The sequence below is a fragment of the Sarcophilus harrisii genome, chromosome 1, assembly GCF_902635505.1.
Source record: "Sarcophilus harrisii chromosome 1, mSarHar1.11, whole genome shotgun sequence".
NCBI lineage: Eukaryota > Metazoa > Chordata > Mammalia > Dasyuromorphia > Dasyuridae > Sarcophilus > Sarcophilus harrisii.
Window position 1 is genome coordinate 64,296,083 of NC_045426.1, and position 27,708 is coordinate 64,323,790.

Consider the following 27,708-nt stretch of genomic DNA (forward strand, 5'->3'; position numbering starts at 1 on the left):
TGGCTTCATAAAGGATAGAGTACTGGACCTGGAGTCAGGGAGATTTATCATTCTGAGTTACTAGCTGTATGACTCTGGGCAAGTCATTTAAGTCATTTTGCCTCAGTTTTCTCATTTGTCAAATGAACTGGAGAAGGAAATGACAATCCACTCCATTATCTTAGACAAGAAAATCCCCAAAATGTGATCATGAAGAGTCAGACACTACTGAAAAACGACTGAACAACATTAAATAAATAAATTCACACATATACATTATCTTAGTGTTTAAAAGATCTAAAGTAACTATAAGATAAGGAGTATAAAAATATATTCTGTATAACAAGATTTTTCCCATAAACTTAACATATTTGATTTATTTTGAATTGGAAGGGTCTGGGAGGAAGTAGAGGAAGAAAATCTGGAAACAGTTTTTTAAAAATAAAAATCAGGGAAAGAAAATACTTATTAGTTTTTCCCCAGCTTCTGATATCTCTTAGCAATGCAGAGTTTCTTTTTTGTTTTCTTTGGTTGGGAATCTTTAAAGTTGCTTTCTATGATAAAAGATTGATTGTGTATTTCCCCCTCTCTTTTCAGTGTACAGAGGCCAAAAAACATTGCTGGTATTTTGAAGGAATATATCCAACATATTACATGTAAGTATCCATTTCTTTTTTTGCATGTAAATATCTGTATTCATCTTTTCTTCATGTATGTACTTAAAGTGTGTTTTTGCCCCCCAAAATGTTTCAAATCTGTTGACCTTACAATCCAACAAATATTTATTAAGTATTTATTGTGTGAAAGATGTTATGATAGATGCTGGGGATTTGAAAACCAAATATATATATATATATATCCTGATTTCAAGCAGTTTACCTTCTATTAGGAGGATCCAATATTTGAACATATAAATACAGGAAGATGAGCATAATGGAATACATAATAGAAGCTAAGAGAGAGCATGGTAAACTCTGGATTAATTAAGTCCAGAATTTTCAATCATATCTCTCCCTTTAATCCCCAAATCTCCTTGGGGGAGAGAGAGGCTGCTGAGTTTGACCCACCTGTATGTCAGACTGAGAACGCAAATCACTTCTTGGGAAATACATTAGTGAGTTAGCTTCCTCACCCTAGGTCCTTGTTATATTGACCCGACAAGGAAAACTCCCAGCTCCCAGCATCCTATCTATTGTTTTAATAGGTGGGAGTCCCTCCTGGTCTCCCGGGCCCCCCTCTTGTGGCTTAAGCATGCAGAATTCTGGCAGGTTGCCTCCACAGCTGCAGGAAAACAAAAACCAGACAATTAGCTGAGAAACCTTGACTGTGGTATTTATGGAGTTGCCAGAACAAAGAAACAGTTGTGAAATAATACGGAGATAAAATATTTTGATTCTTTGTCATACTCTGAGATTTTCATGCACAGTAGGATTTAAGCCTGGTTCTCTGGAATTCACACTTATTCCCCTTTTCACAACGCCATAGGATCAGAGAATTGGACTACAGCCCAGAGACCATCTAGTTAAACTTCCTCATTTTCAGATAAGGAAATGGAGACCCATGGAAACTAAAGATCTTAGTCAAGGTTACACTGGTAGCTTGTTTAAGAAGTGGGATTAGGATTTTTGACTCCATACCACCAGGAGTCAGTGCTTGCCCTACTGTACCAAGTCTGAATTGCCAACATCAAAGACTTTGTGCCTAGGTAGATCATAAGTTTTAGTCCTGCAAAGGATTTTAGGGATCTTCTAGTGAAATCCTCTTGTTTGTGTAGAATATGGAATTCATCAATAAATATTTATTTTCCCTCCCTCTTTTTGTGGTTTACCTCGTCATAATTCATTAGGGAGAGATACAGAGGAGAGACCTTGAACAGTAACTGTCAATTGAGGACCAAGAAATTTCTATTCTCTTAGAATCCATGTTTCTGTAGCATTTTGGATCATTGAAATAAACTCCTGCCTAATATTTTAGGAAGTCAAAAACAAAGATAATGGTGTTGGTGACTGAGCATCCATCCTTACTGATATTCATAAATTCCACACTTCCTTGAACTCAATAAAATGTTGCTGCTGATGTTAGTAACTACTACATACTATTACCATTACTACCAATACTTCTTCCTCCTTCTCCTCCTCCTCTGCCTCCTTTTCCTTTCTCTTCTTCTTTTTGTTCTTCTTCTCTCTCCTTCGTTTCCTCTCTCCTTCTTCTTTGTCTCCTCTCTCCTTCTTCTTCATCTCCTCTCTCCTTCTCCTTCTCTATCCTTTTTTCCTTTTTTCTCCTTCTCCTCCTTCTTTTCCTCCTCCTCCTCTTCCTCCTCCTCCTCTTTTCCTTCTTTCTTTTCTTCCTTCTCCTCTTCTTTTCCTTCTTCTCCTCCTTTCTATTCTTACATTCTTCCTTCTTCATCCTTATCATTATTATGCTTACTACTAATAATTGCCAGTTCATATTGTACTGCTAAATGATATAATGCAAAGAGTTTACCTTGGGAGACAGAAAGACCTGAGTTCAAACTGACTCTAACCAAGTCACTTTTAAGAGACTTGTGAAGGTTGATTAGGAGAGAAGAGAGCCGGGAGACAAGGAGGCAAATGAGGAAGTTGTATGATAATCCAGACAAGAGTTATAGAAGCTTTAACTGGCGTGGTAGCAGAGTAAGGGAGAGGAGGGCAGGTGTCAGTGCTGTGTTGATAGAATCAAGAGGCCTTTTCAATTGACTAGACATGGGAAGGTGAGAAAGAGGAAGGAATCAAAGGTGATCCCAAAGTTTCAAATCTTAGTTTTTGTCATAGAAACAGGGAAATCAGGAGGAGGGGCAGAGTAGTAGTAGTAATAGTGGTAGTAATGGTATAGAAGTAGTAGGAAGAGGAGGAGTAAGAGAGGTAGTAGTGGTGGTAATAGTAGTAATATTGATAATAGAAGGAGGAGGAGGAGTAATGGTAGTAATAGTGGTAATAGAGGAAGGAGGGGGAGTAATGATAGTAATAATGATAGTAGAAGGATAGTAGTAGTAATAGTGCTAATAGAAGGAGGAGGAGGAATAATAGAAGCAATATTAGTAATAGAGGGAGGAGAAGGAGTAATGGTAGTAATAGCAGTAGTAGTAGTAATAGTGGTACTAGTAGTATAGTAGTAGTAGGAAGAGGAGGAGTAATAGTTTTAATAGAGGGAGGAGGGAGAGTAATGATAGTAATAATGGTAGTAGAAGTATAGTAGTAGCAATAATGCTAATAGGAGGAGGAGGAGGAGGAGTAATGATAGCAATAGCGGTAATAGTGATAAAAGAATAAGGAGAAGTAATAGTGGTAGTAGTGTAGTAGTAGTAGGAAGAGGAGTAAGAGGGGTAGTAGTAGTAGTAGTAATAGTAGTAGTAGTGGTAATTGAGTAGGAAGAATAATGGTAGTAATGGGAGGAGGAGGAGGGAAAGGAGGAATAATAGCAGTGGTGGTGGTGATGCTGGTAGTAGTGGCAGTAGTGAGAATAGCTGGTATTTCTATGGTACCTAAATGCTTGCCAAATGTTCTGCAGATTTCCAGTCCTTACAATTCCACTAGGCAGGCAAGATGGTGGCCTAAGTTTTGTGCGCATAGAATATGGGCTGCCTGTGAGACAACAGGGTGGATCCACCTCTAAGCGGCTGGAGTTGCTGAACTAGAATTCAGGGGGGAAATTAGGGCTGAGTAGAGAGACTGGGGAGTCATCTTCATCTCCACAGAAGCCATCACTGACTCTGGGGAGCAGATGAACTCACCAAGGAATAGGGAACAGTGAGAGAAGAAAAGGGAGCCTTGGGGACACCCACAATTGGAGAGTGGGAGGAGGAACTCTGAGAAGCAGTCAGTCAGCTGGAGAAAAACAAGGAGAAAAGAATTGTGGCAATCCAAGGAGAAAATAATTCGCTCAGTAGTATTTAAGTGTTTGCAATGGCAAGCATTGGGCTGAGCATTGAAGAGGCTGTTTTCGAGGAGCTCACAAGTAAACAACTATAGACCAGCAAGATATATAGAGGATGAATTGGAGTTTAGTCAAAGGGAAAGACCTAGAATTAAGGAGGCTTGGGAATGTTTCTTGCAGAAGATGAGACGTTTGCTGAGACTTGAAGAAAGAAAACCTGAAATCAGGAGCAGAGATGCTGTTTATAAACAAACAGAGCTTTAAAACTTAACTGGAAATAGCAGCAATACCCATCACTTACTTGGAGAATGGTTGAACAAGTTGTGATATATGATTGGGATGAAATACTGTTGTGCTGTTAAAAAAAAAAAAAATGAGCTCCTTGATCTTACGGAAACATGAAACAATGAAGTGAACTGAGCAAAACCAAGAGAACACTGTATATAGTAACAGAATATTGTTTTAAGAATGACATTGAGAGGATAAATTTTAATATTATGAATACCCAAATTAAATATAAAGGAAGATGAAGAAAAATGCTATCTGCATCCAGAGTAAGAATTAATAAGTAGATGTATGTATAGAATAATTTTACATATATATGCCTATTTGAGTCTAAGGCAGGGGGTGGGGAGAAGAAAAAAAGTAGAAAAGGAAAAATTTATTTGTTAACTTTGTTATATATTTAAAAGGAATAGCAAGTTGTATATAATAGATTTTTCAGTTTTATGTGCAATCATTCTTTTTAATATAATCTGTTATGAAAATTCTTATTTTATTCCCTAAATTAAAAAAAATTAATTAGTTTTAAGAAATTAAAAAAAAAAAACTAACTCCATGCAGGCAGAGTCAATATAAGTGGTAGTAAATAACTATTTTTAGGGGGCAAGTTAAATGGCATCCTGTGATTAGATCTCTGGATCAGAGCAGAGGAGAGAGTACATCTTGGTGGTTGGTACCAGCTTGCTTTGCTTCTACTGTGCCCCTTCTGGTCTGCATCCAGAGTATTTTACCTGACTTTCCTTTGCTAGGAATGCTTCTGCTTAGCATTAGACTTAGAGAAGACTGACTCTCCTACCAGTGATTGTTGAAACTTCTTTTTCAGTCGAATTGTAAATTCTAGGACTTAATTTCTCATAGTATAATTCATAACATTAAGAAAGAAAAGAGTTTTTTTTTTGTTTTCTTCAAATATATATCTTTAATTTGCATTTCTTCTGAGCAAAGTAATGAATTATCTTTTGACAAGATACTGTATTAATTACATACATTTCTCTAGTCCTTACTGCTTACAAGGCATTTTCCTGAAAACAGATCTATGAGCTAAGTAATGAAAATATAATTTCATTTTTGCTGATTAGCAAACTGAGGCTCTGTGAGTTTAAATAATTACCCTGTGGTTACAGAGCTAGCAAACGTGAGAGCTTGGACCTAACCAAGAGTTCTTGGCTTTTAAGCTCAGTTTCCTTTTCTTTCCATTATACCTTGTTACTTTTCTAATAAAGAAGCTGGGCTTTTTGCCTTTTTTTGTAGATATTATTTTGTGTGGGGAAAATATGTTCTTGTTACATCTCTGTTTGGTAATTGTAACTTACTTTGTCAAAGCATTGGGGAAATAACATCGAAGGCTTCAAACCTGTTTTGTAAGAGGTTTTTTGACATTGACTCTCTTAGTTTTGAAGCTCTAAATTGCTTTTGTCTGCCCAGAGGTCTCATATGATATTCTTTTGACTTCCTCTGTCTGCCTGTATGTCTCTAAGTCTCATTCCAACATTACAGTTAAATTAAGTTAAACAGATGCCTGTCTTTTGATGCTAATGGGGCTTTTCACTCCAACTACCCGGGGAACCTGATTTCCCCTCCCTTGTTCTGAGTTGTTGATGGTTTTTTCCCTTGCTTTATGCGTAGGTGATCTAGGACACTGAATATTTCCCAAACTGTGTTCCCATCACAAACCCTCATGTTTCACACAATGTGAATAATAGCTCTTATGAATTCTATCAGAAAATGCCAATTCCAGAGTTAGATTTTCCTCTGAAAATATGAAATGAGAAATCATTATAAGTGACAAATTGGGGGGGGGGTTATAAAAATAGACTTAATTGTCAATATTTTTTTACAAATTTCCCCATTTCTCCCCTCATCTCACCCTAGTGATATACTATAACCCCAAAATCTCTGGTTCAACACATATTTAAGTTCTAGGTTCAAAATATTTCATGACTAATATTTTATATTTCTTTTTCTGCGTATGTTTATAATTCTACTTCCATTTATACTTCCAGTAGTATATGTAAGCATCCTGAAGGCAGACCTTCTTTCCTTGTTGCCTTTGTACCCATGGCACCATGGCCCTTGACAAATATTTGTTGATTTGAATTGAGTTGAATACTGAGAAGAACATTGAAATAGAAATGAAAAAGTTGAGGTTCTGGTTATGTCTCTTGTTCTAAATAGCCATGTAATTGCAGAGCTATTTGCTTGACCTCTTTCTCCATCTTAGTTTCCAGTTTTGTAAAATGAATGAATTCAGATTGCCTTTCAGGTCCCCTCAACCTTTAGGATACTAAAGTAATTTGTGCAAAATACACCATTATAAGTCTTTCTTTTCCTAAAGGAACAATCTTTTGAGGGCCTATCATGAAAATAAAGAAAGATAGGAAACCAAATTAAAAAAAGACATTTCCTATCCCTCCTACTCCTCTGCTCCAAGAGTCTCATTTCAAAAGTTCTTAATTAAAATGTGCCATTTTGTGGCTTGGTTCAAGACACCTTGGATAGCTTCTCTTAGCAACAGTCTGGGTTAAAAATAGGTACCTGCTCATGCGGGCTCTCAGCAATGCAAGAAAAGGGGGAAAAAAGTCCCTTTCCTTCATTTTCATTCTCTTTGCCTGGTTCCCCATCCATCCATCCCAAAGCCCTCTCATCATTTCCATCACTCCCTTTTGTCTCCAGGGCTAGAAGCACCTGAGGCAGCTGCCGTGGAGGAGGGGATAGGAAAAGCCCATCACACTTCCCAAAATCAAACTCATTTGCTATGAAAAACATCCTGGGCTTGTGACAGGCACGGGGCTGCATAAATCAGGAGACAATGTTTTCCTCTTCATTTGCCTGAACAGGAGAAAAGCGCTCCCGACAAGTGACATTTGACAGAGAACATTGTACATGAATTTTAATATCTGAGAGTTCACTTCCTCTCAAGGTAGCTGGAAGATACAATGAGGATTATTTCTATCTTTGAAAACTACTGACAGTTGGCCTTTTTACTACATCCTGTCCACATAGGACTAGACCTATTGAAGTCTACTTAAGGCATAGAAAGGGTCCAGAACCTCCTTTTGGAAATTTTCCTAATTTTCATCTCTGATGTTTCTGTTATTTTAAATATCTTTTAAAAATGATTTTAATAGTATTTTAATTTTCCAAATATATGCAAAGATAGTTTTCAACATTCATCTTTGCAAAACCTGGTGTTCCAAATTTTTCTCCCTCTCTCCTCCCTTCCCCTCCCCAAATCAGCAAGTAATCTGATATAGGTTAAATATGTGCATTAATTATCTTTTCTTTGTTTTGAAGACAAGTTGTTAACTATTACTATATTAGAAGCCACGTTAATAATAATTAACAGTGCTGTGGGATTACGTGCAAAACATTGTTTTATTTGATCATTATAACAACCTTGTGAGATAGGTAGAGATAGTATTATTTCTCTCTCTCTGTAGCACCTGGTGGGTGCTACCCAACTCCTCAGGGGATAGACAAAGCTACCCCAAGTCCTGGGTATACTTTGAATCTGTTCATTTGAATCATATCCATTCATAACTACCACTTATAAGACTCTATCATTGTATCTACATTTATTAGTTGGCCAGAAAAGATATGGTTAATTCAAACTGAAAATACTTACTTAATAAAATAAAAAATAACAAAAAACCCCCACAACCCAACACATAAAAATATTAACTATAAAAAGGAAATAAAGCCTGCCCATCCTTCCCACAAGATATGTCACAGGGAAAAGTGAAGGACACATACATTGAGAAGTGCACACATAGGGAAAATTTATCCAGGATATGTGCTGAAGGGATAACCACTGAACATGACAAACACACATGAATACACATAGGAATATGTACCAGCACACATATTGGAGGGGCACACTCATAGGGAGCCCATGAGCCTAGGGCATATACATAGGAAGGAAAGTCTCACTTTTAATATTGCAGAGATATTCATATGTTTGGGGGCTCTTATTGCACTATCCTCTTCAGACATGCTCTGTGTTGGCCTCATGTGGCCAGTTAATAATGCTCCATGTTGCTCCTCTACTCCCTTTTGGATGCTCTCCCAAGGCACAGGGTTAGAGAACATCTCTCAGCACTGAGTTTCTGACTTCAGCTGGAATCTCATCTGGGGTCCTGCTCCTTCTTCATGGGAGGATGAGAGGGTTCTCTCTTTACTTTTTCAGTTTAAAGCCCAGAGACTTTTTGTTAATCAACTAGCAGTTATTAAATATCTACTAGGTACTGGGCACTCTGCTCAGCCCATAGGAAACAGAGAAAGGCAAAAATAGCCTCAGCTCTCAGAAACTCACAGTTTAATGAGAGAGAGAGCTTCCAATCAACTATGGACAAATGAGAAAGAGAATAAGTTGGAGAACATCTCAGAGAGAAGGCCCCAGTGTGAAAGATGCTACAGCTTCTTTAACTCAAGCCTGTAGGAAAAAGTCTAGTATTCTTAGCAAGGAACTAGAGATGGTGAGTGAAGAAAACCTTCAGTGTATTGCTCCCATAAGAATATTTACTCATTTCTCTGAGTCTTACCTGATAAAGGTGTTTCCATTTTAGAATGATACTCCTGACCTTAAGCCATGGTCTTTGGAACACAAAGCCAGACCTATTCCAGCTAACTATTGGTCGATTGCTTTTTCCAAACATTTTCTGATTACAACTTAATTAATCAGTAAACATTTATTAAGCACTTACTATGTGCTAAGCATAATGCTAAGCATTAAGGCAAAGGAAAGTCTCTACCTTCAGACTGCTTAGAATTTAGTGGGATTGCTTCTCTGACAAAGGTCTTTCTTTGACTTAAAATCTATACAACTCCCTGATTAATTTCTGCAGGCTAAGCTATTCTTAGTCAAGATTCATGTGGAGTCTATTCTTTTGAAATTTTTTAAAAATTATTTTTAAATTTTAGAATAAAATATTTCCAAACAGTACAATAAAAAGATCGTATATGTAACTGTAAATCTACTATGCATAATATGCTATTCCTTTCAAATATACGTAGAAATTTCTTTTTTTCCCTTCCCTATCCTCCACCCCTCTGCCTTAGAGATAGTAAACATTAGACACAAATATATATGTACATATATATGTAAAATCATTCTATATATATTAATATTTGTTTCTCTAGATGCAGACAGCATCTTTCTTCATATGACTTTTATAGTTAATTTGAGTATTTATAGAAGTCAACTTACTTGAATTCATTCTTAAAATAATATTGCTATTACTATATAAAATATTCTCTTAATTCTACTTATTTCACTCTTCATTCTTAAAACAATATTGTTGTTACTATAAAGAATATTTTTTGGTTCTGCTTATTTCACTCTTCATTCTTAAAAACAATATAGCTGTTAATATATAGAATATGCTCATGGTTCTGCTTATTTCACTTTTCATTATTTCATGCAAGTCTTTCCATGTTTTTCTAAGAGCATTGAGCTCATCATTTCTTCTAGCTCAGTAGTATTCCATCACAATTATATGCTACAATTTGGCTAGTCTAGGTATTCTTCTGGCATACTGCCCAAGGGTCTCTAGATTTGGAATCTCTTGGGTTCTCAAATTTTCAAAACACTTTTGTTCTTGTTTGTAAATGAGTGAGAAGAAAAGAAATAGGCACTTTTTCGTGTCTGTGTTCCTGCCCTTTTAATAAGTATAAGAGGCAGATTACTTCAGACTTTAGTTCAGCCTCACACTAGGACATTTATAACTAGATCTGAAGATCTGGGATCTCTAGTGATGAAATGTCCTGCCCAAGGTCCTGATGAACGGGGTCTTGAGGACTAGTGTTCTGGCTCCACATCTAGTGACTTTCGTCGTTCACCATGGCTCCATCTAGTCCATTGTGGTTGTATCTTCTCTAGCCTTTTCTGACACTTCACTGAATCCCTCTTGGAAACATTGCTTAAGCAGGACCCTGACAGAGTGTCCCAAGTGTCCTCTGGGAGCCACAGTAACCCCTACTACAGTTAGGCAGTGTTAGGGAGAGTTGGGTCCAGCAGGGGTCTTGCAGCCTTGGTTTTGACTTTGCTACCTGATATGGAAACAAGAACATGGGACAAGGCTATACATGGAGCCAGATTTTCATCGATTTAGTCACATTTCTAAAGTGCGTTATGGTTTACAAAATCTTTCCTTCATAACAATAGAATAAAGAATTGTTCCCATTTTATAGATAAAACAACTGGATATCTGAGAAATTTATTTTACTTGACCAAAATCACAAAGGAAGACCCGGGACTCAAGGTGATGTGTCTGATTCCAAGTTCAGTGTTCTTTTACTATACCCCATTCAGTTCAGTTAATTATTATTATTTTTTTTATTTAGTATTTCTTAAGTGTACCAGAGACTAACACTAAGGTGCCTGGGATAAAAAGACAAAATGAACAGTTTGTGTTCTCAAGGAACTTATATTCTGCTAGGGGAAATAACATGTGCTCAGATAAGTAAATATAAACATCTCTTTCTCTTTTTTTCTGTCTCTGTCTTTCATTCTATCTTTCTATTTACATATATATGTATATCCATGTACATATAGATGTATGCATGTGTGGGTGGGTGTATGTTGGTAAAAGTTGTTTGCTTTGGTTCAAGTGTGTGAGGGTGGGAGTAATTTTTGTACATCATTGTTTACATAATAGCTTTCCCATTAGACCATGAATTCCTTTGAGAGCAAGGATTATTTTTTGCTTTTGTACCTTCCTAGCCCTTATCACAGTGCATGACATATAATAGGCACTTAATGCATGCTTGTTGACTTGACCAGCATGAAGAGATAGTCTGGAGTCAGCCTGGGAAGACTTTAAATTCCAGATTATGAAAAATTTGCATTTTTCTTAGAGGCGATAGGGACCCATTGCAGGTTCATTAGTAGGTAGTGCCAGGGGTGAGATGAGTGCTTTAGAAATATGCATTTGGCAGCTATGAGCAGAAAGGAGTTGAGAAAGTAGGGATGAGCAGTGGGTACAAGGAGATCAGTTTGGAGGCCATTTCAGTAGTCCAGATCGGAAGTGAATAGGACTCCCTTATTTTTGTTGGACATATTGGGCATGTATTAGGTATGTAGCAGACTTGGATTATGATGCACTTAAGACAGCTACCATACCTATGACATTAACATCTCCTTTAGCTTGTTGTTAGGATATCTCCAAATCCTCCTGAGATAAGCTTGCTAAGGTGAGTTCTGTTCCCAGAAGTGTCTGTTCTGACCTTGGAATCTTGCTTGCTGCTGCTGTTAACAGTAATTCCTTTGGGAGCCGCAATGTCCAGGGAAGTCAGAACATGTGCTGTTGTATCATAAGATCTCTTTTGCTCCTGTCCACACTGCCTTAAATCATAGAGTGGAACAGAGAAATAGGACTTTAGAAAAGGTCAAGGAGGCTGTGGGCTGTGGACATCAGGCTTCATTGAGGGAGTGTAAAAGTACTTTATGCTAGAGTTTGAAAAGTAATAAAATGTGGCTAGGCTGAGAGAAATAGGAGGGGTATCACCAGCACCAGCTGGCATGACCCCCCACTGCTCCTGTTTCAAGCAAGTTTGACAAGAAAATAAAATCTTAGCTCACTGGGGAAACCAACTGTCAAAACAGGACTACATGAGCTCAGGGAAAGCCCAACCCCTCACACAAGATGGAAAACAGAACAAATTTGCATACACTATGAGTAGAGTTGGGAAATGTAAAAAGCTTAGGTTTTGATCTAAAAGGAGGAAATTGTTCTCCCCACATAGCTGAAGATGTCCCCTTCCCAAGACACCTAGAAGTACAGAAGCTGTTCTGACCTAGTTCTTGCCAAAACATGGGTCAAGTGCACCTTCCACAAGAAGCTCTCATGATTTTGTCCTCCCTCCCAAACTGTCTTGTACTGAACCAGTTTCTACGGATTCTCTTTCCATTTGACATATATGGTTATATGTGTATTTGCTATCTCCCCATTAGAATGCAACATCTTAAAAATAGCAATTGTTTCATTCTTTGTATTGACATAACTGGCACAGAACCTGGCACATAGGAGCCACTTTCTAAATGTTCATCAACAGACTAATTCTTACAGAACAAATGAATGCTGAGACACATAGTAGGCACTTACTAAATGCTCATCAACAAATTGATTCTTACAGAACAAATGAATGCTGAGAAACATAGTAGGCACTTACTAAATGCTCGTCAACAAATTGATTCTTACAGAACAAATGAATGCTGGGAAATATTGCCCAGCACATAGGAACCACTTTCTAAATGTTCATTAATAGATTGATTCTTACAGAACAAATGAATGCTGAGACATATAGTAGGCACTTACTAAATGCTCATCCATAGATTGATTCTTACAGAACAAATGAATGCTGAGACATATAGTAGGCACTTACTAAATGCTCATCCATAGATTGATTCTTACAGAACAAATGAATGCTGAGACATATAGTAGGCACTTACTAAATGCTCATCCATAGATTGATTCTTACAGAACAAATGAATGCTGAGACACATAGTAGGCACTTACTAAATGCTCATCCATAGATTGATTCTTACAGAACAAATGAACGCTGAGACACATAGTAGGCACTTATTAAATTCTCATCCATAGATTGATTCTTACAGAACAAATGAACTCTGAGACACATAATAGGCACTTATTAAATGCTCATTCATAGATTGATTCTTACAGAACAAATGAACTCTGAGACACATAATAGGCACTTATTAAATGCTCATTCATAGATTGATTCTTACAGAACAAATGAATGCTGAGACACATAGTAGGCACTTATTAAATGCTCATTCATAGATTGATTCTTACAGAACAAATGAATGCTGAGAAACATTGCCCAGCACATAGTAGGCACTTATTAAGTAATCATCAACAGATTGATTCTTATGGAACAAATGAATGCTGAGAAACATGGTTTGATTATCAGAGGAAGTCCTCATAGGACTGGGCAAACCAGGGACCTTGATGACCATATTGGATTTCTCCTCTTCCTGTCTGCTTGTGAATCAGTGTCTCTCCTACAGAGTCTGGTTTCATGGGGCAGTAGGAATCTTCACAGAGAAGGCAGTTCAGGGAGATGTAGTAACTAAGCAAAAGCATGGTGGGAGGATGAGCACAAGCTCTTAAACAGACAGTGGTTAGGGGAGTGGAAAGAGACATAGTCTGGGGCCAGATCCTGAAGATCCTGGAAAGTCAGTTGGAGGGACTGAAGCCTTCTGGTTAGGGAATATCATAATAGGGAGAGTTCCTTAGGAAGATTAACCTTGAGTAGGGCTCAGGCTGGAATGAAGAAGGAGTGATAGGACTAGGTGATTGATGTGGTACAAGGGGTAAATAGGAGGGAGAAATTAACAAAAAACACACCATTGTTTGAGGACTGGAAGAATACCATTTACTTGGATAGGAATAAGAAAGTTGGAGGGGGAACTAGGTTAGGCTAGAAAATAAATTCACTGGGGGGGAGGGGAGGGAGCAAAAATATCTATCTGTGCTATATGAAACGCCCTGAAGTTAAGGACAATTCAGATAACTTAAAGCATGATGGGATAAAAGTGAGAGAAATTTTGGGATTTAGCCCAGGGAAATGGATGAGAAATAATAGATTTAAAGCTGTAAGCAATACTCTGAAATTATCTAGTCCAAACTCTTCATTTAGAGATGAGATAAACAGATGCCTGGAAGTGTTAAAGAATAAACCACATACACATAGGTAATAATAATAAACATCTCTATACCACTTTAAAGTTTGCAAAGCACTTTGTATCTTAGATTCTTTGTTTCTCAACAAATTTGGGAGACGGTGTGTAGAGCAGGATTTTAACTCAGTATTTTTGATTCCAACTCTGGACTCTCTCTACTGGACCGCCTAGCTGCCTTATTTATTAATTGACAGGATTCAAATTCAGGTCTTTTGACTGCAACTTAAGTATTCCTTCCACTGCATCATGCAACCTCCAAGAGTTAGGAGACCTGGGTTTGATAAGCTACTAACTAGATAGATAAATGGATGGCTAAATAGATAGATGGGTGGATGGATGGATGGATGGATGATGGAAAAATAAGATCATGGATGGATAGATAGAGAGATGAATAGATATATCGGTGGATAAATAGATAAGATGATGGATGGATAGATAGATAAATAAATGGATTGATGGATAGATGAATAGATAAGATCATGGATAGATGGATAGATAGATAATAGATGAATAGATGGATGAATAGATGGATGTAGATATAGATAGATACAGATACAGGTCATTTGGGCACCTTTAATCTTTCTATAGACAGCAAGGGTAGTACAATGCATAGAAGACTGATTTTGGCTTCAGGAAGAACTCACTTCAGATCTGGCCTCCACCACTTCCTAACTGTGTGATCTTGAACAAGACACTTAACTCTGCCTCAGTTTCCTCATCTGCAAAATGAGCTGAAGAAGGTATTGGCCAACAAGCCAGTAACTTTACCAAGAAAACTTGGGATCAGGAAGAGTTGGACATGAGTGAAAGGACATGAGCAGCAGCAGTCTTTCTTGGACTGCTCTGTAAAATGACAGGCTTGGACTAGACGATCTCTAAGGTGACTTTGGACCTCAGATGCAAAAGTTCTAGCTGACTGGGCAGCGAACTCTCTGCTCTGCTGTTCGGGTCATTTACAGTGCAGGTGAATAAAAGATAAATGGCCCCTAGGATCGTGTCCAGATGCAGACAAGCATACAAGTAGGAGATGAATTCCAGCTCATTGATGGCAAGGCTCTTGCTGCCAAGTATGAATCAGCCTCCTAATATTTCCTTCTGAAGTGAGGCGTATTCTTCCTTTTGTGGGCCCGGATATTGATTAGACAGTGGAAAAAGGCAGGTGTTAATGGCACAATCAGTCAGTGAGACAAGTCTACTTGGGAACACTCAGGCAGCAGACCATTCACAAGTTCCATTAGGAGCTGGCCCTGTGGTTGATAGTATTTGACCTTCTCAGGTGCAAACCTAATGCCAAGAAGTGTTTCTTCAGACCATGACTCTCTCATGTTAGTCTGTCCAGGTCAGGGGAGAGGGATTAACCTTTTTTGTATCATAGACCCCTGTGGCGATCTGGTGAAATCCATAAGCATGTTCTCAGAAAATGTTATTTCCTAAGTTCATAATCAAGGGAAATGCTAAATTTCAGTTTAGTGGTTACTGGAAATATTTAATGTTTTTCCATCCAAATTCAAGGACTTGTTGAAATTTATTCATGGTTATCAACCCCAGCTTAAGAACCTGTCATCTAGACTATAGAGAGCTGATCTGTATTGTTGCATGATTTTATGCCTTAATTACCAGTGTACCCAATTCCCTTCCCTTTACCCTTACCCCACTTTGAAGTTGGAGCAGAGAAAGGGAAGAGAGGATTCACATCTGTACAAAGAGTACTTTGGCAGGATCACCAGTAGGGCTTCAAATGAAGACTCTTATGAGAATTTTAAGGGTGACTCACTTGCCCTTTCAAACTTAATTCCAGAGGGAAGTAGGAAATCTGAGTCCTAATGTGCATTTTTGCATATACACAATAAATACAAGATAGTTTGGGGAGGGGAGGGAAAGTGCTGGCAGCTAGGGTTTCAAAAAAATTGTTAATGTAAACAGGGGTGCTTGAACCGAATCTTTTTTATATTCTACAATACTCTTTTTTGTCAAATATTTTCCAATTACATGTAAATTTTCTAACATTCATTTTTCAAAATTTTGAAATCCAAATTCTCTTTCCCTCCCACCCTTCCCTCACTCCTTGAAAAGATAAGCAATATGATAGCAATTATATATGTCATATACAACATTTCCATATTAACCATATCTCACACACACATAAAAAATTAAAAGTAAAAAAAAAAGTATGCTTCCAAATACACCCAGAATCACTCAGTTCTCTTGGAGATAAATAGCATTTTTTATCTTGGGGCCTTTGGAATTGCCTTAAATCACTGTCTTGACCAGAACAGTTAAGTCTTTCACAGTTGATCATTGTTACAATAATTGCTGTTACTTTGTACATGCTGACCTGAATCTTGAAGGAAGTGAGGAATTCTCTGAGGTGGAAGTGAGGAGGGAGTACATTCAATGACTGGCATATAATGGGCACTTAAATAAATGTTTATTGACTGGCTGGTCATCCAGAGATGGGGGATGAAATGGCATATATGGGGAGATCTCATGTCCATCAATAGGGAGGAGAATAGAATAAATGGAGAATGAGAGAGACGAACAGTAAACACAGAAGAAGGTCAGGTCATTAATGGCCATTCAGTAAATACATATTCATTGAGTGCCTTCTATGTGCAAGGCTTTTTTAGGACACAAAGAATCCTGTTTACAGCCTACCATTTATCATGGCTTTGTGCACAATGGTAATTCTTTTCTTGGATCCACTTCCAAATATCATCTCCGCCCCTTCATGGGGCCATTTACAGTTCCAGTTCCAAGGACTTCCCTTACCTTGTGCTGCTATAAGTTTAAATTACCCTGTGCTGTTATCTGTTTCTCTCTCTGTGTGTGTGTTCATTACTACACTACAAGTAATTAATGTTGTAAGTAAATTTAATGCTATTGTCAAGGGCACCAGACTGAGATCCTCAGAGACCAAAATCCCTTTCTTCTCCACCCTCCCTTCTGCAATCAGCAGATCAGACAATAGCTTGGGGAATAGCAAAGCAAACTCCTTCTAAGACCTTTTCTGTTAATGTGCTTGACCTGGAGGAACTAATTGTGGGTGAGATAACTGAGACATGATATAGATTCTCAGCTCCTTCACAGTTATTTAGAAGGACTGAGTGTTTACAAAACACTTTGGGAACCAAGAAACACTTATGTGAGCTGTTATACTTTGAGCTGTGAGCTTAATAAGGTGGAAGTTCCTTTCAGTGGTACAAACTGGGGCTCCCCCATCCGTTACCCCATGAGTTGTCCCTGGTTTACCCCAGATCTCTGAACATTCTATGGCACTGAGGAAGCTCTTGGCTGTTTCTGATAATATATTTTCTAGGTCCCCATTATGCTACTTCTTGTGTACAAGTACTAATTGGTAATTTGCTGCTACTTATTTATATTCATCATTCATTTATCCATTGCCCTTTGGGTCCCTGCCATTTTGCTTCTTGGACTTACTACATTGGGGGCACCTTTTTATTTATTCCTTTTAGGACCTCAAACTAGCCACGTCTTCATTCTTCTCCACTCTCATTTCTCTATAATGCTCAGATTCAGGTTACCTTCATCTCTACTATACCTCTTTTCCATCTGGCTTCTATCTATTGTCTTTCCTTATTAGAATGTAAGCTCCTTGAAGGAAGGAAATAACTATATATATATATATATATATATATATATATATATATATGTACATCCATGTTCTCCTATTCTTAATTGGCCATCACATACAATGATTTTGTGTTCAATTTTGTTTTCAAAGCATTTTTTCATCTATTTTCTTCTGTTTTTACAACCATCCCATGAGATAACTAGTTGACAGATAAAAAACTGAGGTATAGAGATTAAGTGATTTATCTATAGCCGGGACTAGAACCCAAGTATCCCAATGCCTCATTTATAGTTTTTCACTTTGTCATCTTTATATTTTTCTGTCTCTCTCTTTCCATATCTCAGTTTTGAGTTTTTATAGCTCTTTCCAAACACTGTTTTTGGTCCAGTGAGAGACCATAGTTGTCATTCACTTTCCATGTCTGCCTTCCCTGCTTGTCTTTTTGAGCAGCTGTTTTTGATTCATAATTCATCTCTTTGCTGATGAATTTCACCTAACACCAGTCATTCCACTAATGTGCATTCATGACTTACACACACATGGATGCTCTGGGTTCTGGTCCTGAATCTGACACTAAATAGTTGTGTGACCTTGTATACCTAATTTAATTTGTACTTCAGATTACAAATCTGTTAAAATAGGACAATAATGCCTTCAGGATTATTAGAAAGGTAAAATGAGGCAGTAAATATGAAAACACTTTAAAGATTATAAAACTAAGTGGCAGAGTGGACAGAACCCTGGATCTGGACCCAAGAAATCCTGCATTCAAATCTGAGCTCAGAGACTTACTAGCTTTATGACCCTAAGCAAATATTTAACCTTTTTTTTCCTTCTGATTTCCTCATCTGTAAAATGAGGATAATAATAGCACCTACTTCCCAGGGTAGTTGTGAGAATTACATGATTGTAAATTGTTTAATTGCAAAGTGTTTGGCACAGTACCTGGCACATAGTAGAATGCAAATGCAAATGTCATTGTTATTGTTGTTGTTAATAAAACACTAATGTGATGTATTTTGGTAATTTTTTTTTATTGCATCATGAATTGCTCAGAGGAGAGGACTATAGATTCAGTTCCTTGGTAGCACTTTCCTCTCATTCCATTGGTCCTGTAACAATGCTGGGCACATTCAGTCTATTAAAAAGCCTGATGAAGCTTTTCAAAGGTAATATTCAGACTGGCACATAGTAAGTGCTTAATGAATGCTAGCCATTATTGTTGGCTGGTTGACTGAGCATCAGCATCAGCTTTTAAAATTCAATCGAAACAAGAAAGACATTGCATTGCATTCAAATCAAACAGATATTCAAAAGATTCCTTTTGTCCAGAGGAGTCAATCAATCAAGAAGCATTTATTAAGCACCAACAGTGTTATAGGAATGGCATCGGGTTCTGGGAATATAAAGACCAAAATAAAAACTTTTCCCTTAAGGGATTTACATTCTATTGGAAAAACACTTTTACTTGGAGAGTTTGTGCCTTCTACAATCTGGCTTCAATCTGTTCCTACTCTTTTTGTGTTTTATTAAAAATCAAATGAAATAATATTTTTTTCTTTTTCTCTTTCTTTTTTTTTTTTTCTGAGGCAATTGGAGTTAAGTGACTTGTCCAGAATCACACAGCTAGGACATGTTAAGTGTCTGAGATCAGATTTGAACTCAGGTCTTCCTGAATTCAGGGCTGGTACTCTATCTACTGTACCAACTAACTGCCCCCCCTTTCCTTCTTTTTTTTATTAAAGCTTTTTAATTTTCAAAAAAGATGCTTGGATAATTTTTCAACATTAACCCTTGCCAAATCTTGTGTTCCAATTTTCCCCTTTTTTCCCCACCTTCTCCCCTAGATGGCAAGTAATCAAATATGTGTTAAACATGGTAAAAATCCAATATATCCATACATATTTATACAATTGAGATAATGTTTTTGTTTTGTTGTGTTGTGTTGTGTTTTGGCTGAAGCAATTGGGAGTGACTTGCCCAGGGTCACACAGCTAGGAAATGTTAAGTGTCTGAGGCCAGATTTGAACTTAAGTAATCCTGACTTCAGGGCTGGTGCTTTACCCACTGTACCACCCAGCTGCCCCTGGAGTTTTATTGGAAGAGATATTGGACTTATTATTCCTTCTCCAGCCCATTTGATAGCTAAAGAACTGAGGCAAACAGTTAAGTGACTTGCCCACAATCACACATCTAAGCAGTGTCTGAGGTCAGATCCGAACTTGCAAAGATGAGTCTTTCTGACTCTATCCATTGGACTACCTTGCTGCCCCCCTGTAGACAGTAGGTGCTTAATAAATGCCAAAGTTGTCCAATTGGATTGAACCAAATCTCTGAATAAATAAATGCCTTTTGTAACTAGCTGGTACAGAGCCCTGGTTTTAGAATCAAGAAAATCTAGCTTCAAATCCTACCTCAAATATTTACTAATCATGCTATCTTGGGCAAGTCATTTAAACTTTCCTGGTCCCAGTTTCCTCATCTGTAAAATGGAAATAATAAAAGGGTACCTATCTTATAAGATTATTTTGAGGATCAAATGAGGTAACATATGAAGTGCTTAATCAGGATGCATATTCTAGCATAAATACAAATTATTATATTATAATTATTATATATTACATTTATTTATATACATATAAATAAAATGTTTATTTGAATATAAAATTTGTTATATATTTATAAATACAAATATTTGTTTATATTATATAAATTAATAATTACAATATATAATATAATCAATAACTTAATAATGAATCATTAATATTATCATCCGGCTGCCAAAAGTATAACTGTGTTTTATGACAAACAGAAGCTGAGGCTGGACTCTGGAGTCAATGTCCAAAGGGAGGGTGACATGTTCTGAAGTTGCTTATCTAAGTGACCAGTCCTGTTCCTGCTTGCCGCTGGGAGTGGAGCATCTCACCACCTGCATTAGCTCTGACAAATGGAGCTTGACGTTTCTCTGGTCCAAGAGCCATGGGATCTTCTGAGTGCTCCCAGCCTCTCCTGTATATCCCGCTTCAAGGCTCTCCTCGTTAGAGCCATCTGCTGTGGAATTAACGTATCTGTCATCCAGTTCCATTTATCAGCTCAGGTTGCTGCACGTTAGCTCCTCCGGGCGACTGCCTCTTTTAGGTATTTTAGCACATCTTCTAAATGGAAAATGGCAGGGCGGGGATGTCTTTGGGAGTCAGAGGTGCCGTGGATACACTACTGGGGCTCAGAGTTAGGAAGATCTGAATTAGAATTCTAGAGTTATACAGGCCTAGAACTCATCCACTAGGATGTTTGACTCTGGGCAACTTACTTAACCTCTCAGCCTTAGTTTCCTCATCTGTAAATTAAGGTTGATTAAAAAAACCTGTATTTCAATCAATCAGTGGACAATTATTAAGTGCTTATTGTGTGCCCAGCACTGTATTAAGGGTAGAGTTAAAAAACATTCCTTGCCCTCAAAGGAGCGGAGCTCACAGTTTAAAAGGGAAGACGGCATACAAGCAAATATGTCCAAACCCAATTTAAGAGTTATTGAAAAATAATTTTAAAAAGGAAAGCATTGGAATTGATAAAGGTTGGGAAAAGTTTCCTGTAGAAGGTGTGAGATTTTAGTTGGGACTCATAGGAAGCCAGGAAAGGCAGTAGGAGGGAGATAGCCAAAGAAAATGCCCTGGAGCCAAGAAATGGGAGAGATGGGAAACAGGAGGCCAGTGCCATTGGAATAGAGGATGTGTCCAGTGTGTGGTTCAAGAAGTCTGAAAAAGGGTAAAGAACTTTGAATTCCACAGAGAATATTTTATATTGGCTCTAGAGGCAATAGGGAGCCACTGGAGTTTATTGAGTAGGGGAGTGAACCAGCTGGGACTTGCATTTTAAGGAAATCACTTTGGAGGCTGAATGGAGAATGGGTTGGAATGAGGAGGGACTTGAAACCTGCTGCAGTGGGTTATTGCAGAAGTCCAGATAAGAGATGGTGAGGGTTGGTCCTGAGGTGTTCTCAGTGTCAGAGCAGAAAGAAGGGCCCAAAATAGATACCCTTGTGGGTCTGGAAGAGGATCCATCAAAGAAATCAGAGAAGAAGGGATCAGGAGATAGAAGGAAAACCAGGAGAGAGGAATGTCCTAAAAACCTAGAGTATCAAGGAGGAGTGATCAACAGTGTTAAGATCGGTGAAGAGGTCAAAGAGAAGAGAACTGAGAAAAGACTATTAGATTTGCTGACTAAGAGTCAGTAGTAACTTTGGAGAGAAAAGTTTTGGTGGAGTGATAAGGTATGAGGATCAAATGAGAAAACTTTTATAATATGGGCACTTTATAAATTTAAAGTGCTGTATAAAGTTAACTAATAATAATGGTGATTATTATTAATATTATTATCAGCAAGATAAACTGATTTTCCTGAGATGGCACTAGGCAGAACAGAAAATTAGACTGTTCTCAGTTTTGATTCCAGTTCTGCTGTGGGATTCAAGGAATTCCACGCTGCTTCAGCTGCTCCCCCACCAAATTTGTATCTCTTAATGGTCTCTTTCCTATGATAATTCTTGAATCTGGGCAGAATGTGGTATACAATGCTTTCTCTAGGAAGATATGAAACCATCTGCCCCAATCTGTGTAAGCAATTTGGGGACTTAGAGGAAGTTTTCACTAAAAAGTTATACAGGCCACAGATGTATAAAGCAGGAAGTTTTATTATATTTTAATCCACCAAAGGGAATGTCCATTGTAACATGAGATACATTGGAGTGGAAGTGTGGAGGCACATGGGAAGGATACAAATGTTGAAGGTACCCAACCTTCATGTGTTGAAAATAAGATGTATTTTTTTCCATTCAAAATCCCTGAAATCTATCCATGTCTTGGGTTGAGAATCCCTGTTGTCACCAAACCACAAAATTAATCATCTCAACAAAAGCTTGAGACAGTTGGAGGGCCTGCTAAAAAGATTCATTTCTCTCCTTTTATGCTACTGCTTTCCTGAGGTATATAACTCCTCTGAGGTACTTATATACCTGGGCCCAGCCAAGATGGTCGTATGGGATACAGAATCATAGTATCTTTGGGGAGATTGGGAATGGGGAGGAGAAAATCCCAGTTCAGCATCCTTGCCACATGCTCCTCTACACTCACACATTTCATGAAATTTGTAGGATTTAGAGGGAGCCTGGTACAATTTAAAGTGAGGGAATTATGGCCCAGCAAGAGAAATTTATTTGCCCTCAGTTGTTGTTTTGTTCGCTTGTTTCAACCGTGTCTGATTTTTTATGACCTCATTTGAGGTACTTTTGGCAGAAATATTGGAGGGATTTGCCATCTCCTTCTCCAGCTCATTTTACAGATGAAGAACTGAATTAAATGGTTTGTTCAGGGTCACAGAGTAAGGTCAAATTTGAATTTAGGCATTCCTGTTCCATCTTCCCAGTGCCCTCTCCATTGAGCCACCCAGCTGCTCAGTGCTATACAGGAGTGAGTAGTGAAGCCGGGATTCTCTGAGCCAGATTTAAGGAGAGGGCACTGAACGGGCACCAGGTGGGCAGGTGACAAGGTGCCCAAGCAAGGCTAGACTGCTGGGATCCATTGGAATAGCCAGACAGCATGAAGCTACACCTGGGGTGAAGGGGAAGTGTAACTGATTAACTATCCAATCAGTAACCAGAGTGAGTACCAAAACTGAATTGATAAATTCCCTGGAGGATTCCCTGTGCTTCTAATTCTCTTGAATTCTGGAGGGAATCTGTTCCTTGGAATGAGAGGTCCAGAGCAGCAGACCAGGCAGGAAGCCACCTGAGCCAGCTAGACCCAAGTTTCCTACTGAAATGGCTTGTTGGAATTTCTAAAATGCTCAGTGACGTGCTTTTATTTATTTGTTTGTTTTTTTTAATTATTTATTTGATTTATTTAATCTTTTTTCATTTAATTTATTTATTTTGTTTATCTTTTTCATTTAATTTATTATTTAATCTTCACAATAATTCTTTGAGATAAATGACACTTGTTTTATTATCTCCATTCTACTGAGTTTACAAATTAGTTAATCATTTATTCAGTTAACTAGCATATACTAAATGACTATTATGTGTCAAGTACTATGCTAAATACTAAGGAGACAAAAAGGAAAAAAAAAAACCCAGCCTCTCTTCTGAAGGGACTCACCCTTTAAAGGGAAATACACATGCAAAGAACCATGTATAAATAACATGTGTATATGGGATAAATTAAAGATAATTAACAGAAGGACCCCACTAGATTTTTAAGGGGATTGGGAAAGGCTTTAGGTGGGACTTGAGGGAAACCAGGGAAGTTGGACATGAAGAGAAGAGGAAAAATATTGTAGACATGGAGAGATGCCGGTGAAAATGCCCAGATTTGGGAGATGGAACCAGCAATGTCATTGAATCACAGAATATGTGGGGGGGAGAGCACAGTGTGGGAAAGTTGGGTAATGAAGAGCTTTAAATACCAAACAGGGGATTTTATCTGTAATCACTGAGGTGATTGGGATCCCACTGGAGTTTATTGAATAGGGAGATGGTAGACTATACTTAATTTAGGAAGATGAATTAGACATTTGAGTGGAAGATGGATTTGAAGCGCGGAGAAGCAGGGAGACCAGCAAGCCAATAGATGGATGCAACTATTACTGATGGGAAGTTATAGGGTTGTACCAAGATGGTGGCAAGGGACATATGCAAAAAATGGAGGAAGGAAGGCTAATAAAACTTATGTCTCATATTCTTCCCTTCCAAGCTCCCCTAGTTAGAAGGGATCCAAAATCTTCCCCAAACTCTTATGGTGAGTTTTCATTGACCTCTCCTTTCCCACTCATTCTGTTTTGTAATAATTATTTGTGTTTGTGTCTCTCATCTCCCTACTTGGTTGTGAGCTCCTTGAAGGCAGTGGTTGTATATATCTTTTTTGGTCTTTTGATTCTCAGTGCTTTCATTTTTTTTTAGACCAGATGAGTACATTTTATTGGAACTATGAGTAAGGAATCCTTCTTTGCCAAAGCAAGTCTATAAATGCTCTGTAATTTATGTTGCCTATGGTATGGGGAGGTTATGTGATTAGACCAGAGTCCCATAGCCCAGAACTTGAACATTGTCTTCCTGATTCTGATGCTCTCTCTATTTCCAGTGTACTGTCATGTTTCCATCTTATCTTACATCTCATAGGTACTTGGTAAATGTTTTCCAGATTGAATTATATTGAAGTGCATCAAAATGTGGACCAGGCCTAATTTTTTTCGGGTTACAAGCTCTGTATTTCACCTTGCATTTTTGCCTTGTACTCCACACATTTTAACTGATAGTTATTATGAGAAAAAAAAAAAAACCTTTATGCTATAAAATGCTATTTATTGTGAGCTATTACTATTATTACTCCATATCTTCAATTCATTCAATAAACATTTACTAAGTATAAATGTTAATAGCTAACATTTATATAGTTCTAAGATTGATAAAGTAATTTCCATATATTATTTCATTTGACATTGTAGAAGATACGATTATTATTATTAGCACTACAAAGGAGAGTTAAAGTACTCTTCCTGCCCCTTGGCAGTTTGTCATCTCATAAAGAGATAACGTACAAACATCAGTTAACTATAATTAAGTGGAAAGTGTATTAGAGACTTGTAAAATATGGTGTGACCTTATCCATCCTTCTCTTTTAACTCTGTGCAGTGGCAGTGTGGATTCAGAATGAATGGAAACCTTCCAGATTAGGTTGAACAGATGTTCATCCATCATTTGTGATCATATTTCTCTAAAATAGAATTGCTTGCTGCTAAGAAAACTGACAGCCCATACTTTGAGGTTTATGGCAAAATTAATGCAAATGACTATTTTCTCTTGAGCATGTTTCTTGCACAAAGGCCCTGATCTGATTCCTCACCTTGTGGGATGACAGTGACTGGGTTTTTGAAGGCTCTGCCCACAGAAAACAATCTAGCAGATCTAATTAAAATTAATATTAATCTCATTAATTATTAATATTAATAATTATTCTGACATTGAACCAACAATGGACTATATGTGTGTTATCAAAGAGCAAGCCAGTTTACTATAGAAAGGCTCATCAGTGAAAAGTGGACCTTTGGTTGAAATATTTCTTTCACAGCAATTCATAACTATTAGAGGGGTTGTATTCTGTGTTGGGGTGGGGGCTCCTACTCTGTGGAAATCATGACTTTGAGACCTTCAAAGAGGATACTTTTAACTCAAGCTATGAAAGGCTTTGTGGCTGGAGTAAGGAAGATCTGGGTTAAAAGTTCCACCTTTAACATATACCGAGGAAATCATTTAACCCCTCAGTAACTCGTAGCAACTTTCTAAAGTCTCTAAATTGTAGAAAAATTGTTGATCTTTACTTAATAGAGGGATTTTCCTCACTGGGATTCATGATACCAATTAAATTATACAGGTTCAAACTAAACAAAGTCTCAATTTTTAAACTGCTAGGATAATTAAAATTCCATAGTAAGGAGCATGAAATAATTAAGCAGATTGATTCAGCACAGTGAAATCATTTCAAATCTTACTAAAACACAATTACTATTGTATACTATACTTGTGTTTCATGGAAAGCAATTTTTAACACCTGCAAAGTCTAGGGGGAAACCTCAGTTTTGAAGATATCTATTTTTTTTTTTTTTTGCAAAAGAATTGGGCTGCTATAATATACTCATTGGTTTAATGATTTATCAAGAGAAATGGGTATTTCTTGTTGAGGTGATTCTTATTATAATAAGTGTGCATTTATGTTTACACAACATTTTACAAATGTTATTTCACTTGATCCTCACAACAACTTTGTGAGGTAGGAACCTCAGACACTAGTTGTGTGACCTTGGGCAAAAAACAACCAAATGAACTTGCTTCAGTTTCCTCATCTGTAAAATAGGAATAATAAAAATAATAATAGCAGCTACCTCCCAGAATTGTTGTAAAGATAAAATGAAACATTTATAAAGTTCTTTGCAAATTTTAAACACTATATAAATGTTAGCTATAATCATTTTCATCATTATTATTATTGTCAGCCAGTAAAATGGACCAGGCTTGGACCAATTCTCTTGGTGGTTAACTTCGTTGATGAAGACAATTCTCTCTCTACCAGCTGATTTCCCTCATTGCACCCAGGATCTCTAAGTCCATCAGACCCATGAGATGGTCTGCAGACCTGAAGACATCCACTAATACCCTGATACTCATTTATCTACTCAGGAAAAAATTAGAGAGCAGAAAAGTCATCTGAAAGTCCAGGTGGACACTCACCCTGTTCAGTCCATGCTCCACATGGGTACAAGAGCAAGGTTCAGGAAAAAGAAATCCATTGCTCCCCATCCTGTCCCTTGGAGAATCTGCACCCGAAATAAGGGTCTCTTTTAAAAAGCCTTTTTTGTCTCAGTCACCATTGACAAGGTTGCTTTATCAAATATTTCCAGTGCTTTCTGGCTCCTTCAGCTACAGAAGCAGTCATATGTATTCATGAATTCCGAATGTGATTCTTGGGATAGCTTGATTTTCTCAAGGTATTATAGATCAAACAGTGCTCTGAAATTTCTTGTAATGGCATTGGACTACTAGTACTGTTTTAGCATTATTATATCAAACATTTACGGAATATTTCAGAATACTCTTGGAGTGTTTAATTTTCCTTAATTTTCTAATATTTGCAGAGTCCAGTGAAGATCTGGCCTCAGAGGGCTTGGATTATCTCAGTCTTGGGCCCATCTGCATTCAATTAGCCAGACAATTGTTAAATCCCTTATTCGATTTATATTTTATAGATAAAAGGCTTGGGGAGAAAGCAGTTAACACTTTTTTGAGGTGAAAGTCCAGTATAATAATATCTCCCCTGAATGCTGGCTCTAGGGATAGTTTCCATCCAATGCAGTTGTGATATTTGTTGGTGTTTCTAAACTTAAATTCTATACCTTTCAGAAACAGATTTGTTTACTTCTCAAAAGAACCCTTCTCCCTTCTTGAAGCATATAGTAGTTTTACTACCTTTCAGTCTGAAATGCTAGGCATGTTAGCAATGTTTTTTTTTTTTAACCTTTTTTTTTTTTAACTCAAAAGTATTTTTAAAAAATAATTTAACTTAGACACTTAACACTTCTTGGTTGTGTGACCCTGGGCAAGTCACTTAGCCCTAACTGCCTCCACACAAAAAAAATTTAAAATAAAATAATTTAACTTAAATTAAACTTAATTTTAATCTTAACTTTTAATTGCCAGATCTGATGAGCTTTT

General features: G+C 37.5%; 1 protein-coding gene across 2 annotated transcripts in view; it reads left to right on the forward strand.

Moving 5' to 3' along the window:
• The window catches only part of VOPP1 (VOPP1 WW domain binding protein), a 175,301-nt gene that overhangs the window by 88,064 nt on the left and 59,529 nt on the right, over positions 1-27,708 (forward strand). For both annotated transcript variants that reach the window (XM_012543712.2, XM_012543714.2), the window contains exon 2: positions 577-635. In XM_012543712.2, coding sequence (XP_012399166.2) covers positions 577-635 — 59 coding nt within the window. The remainder of the gene's footprint in view (positions 1-576; positions 636-27,708) is intronic.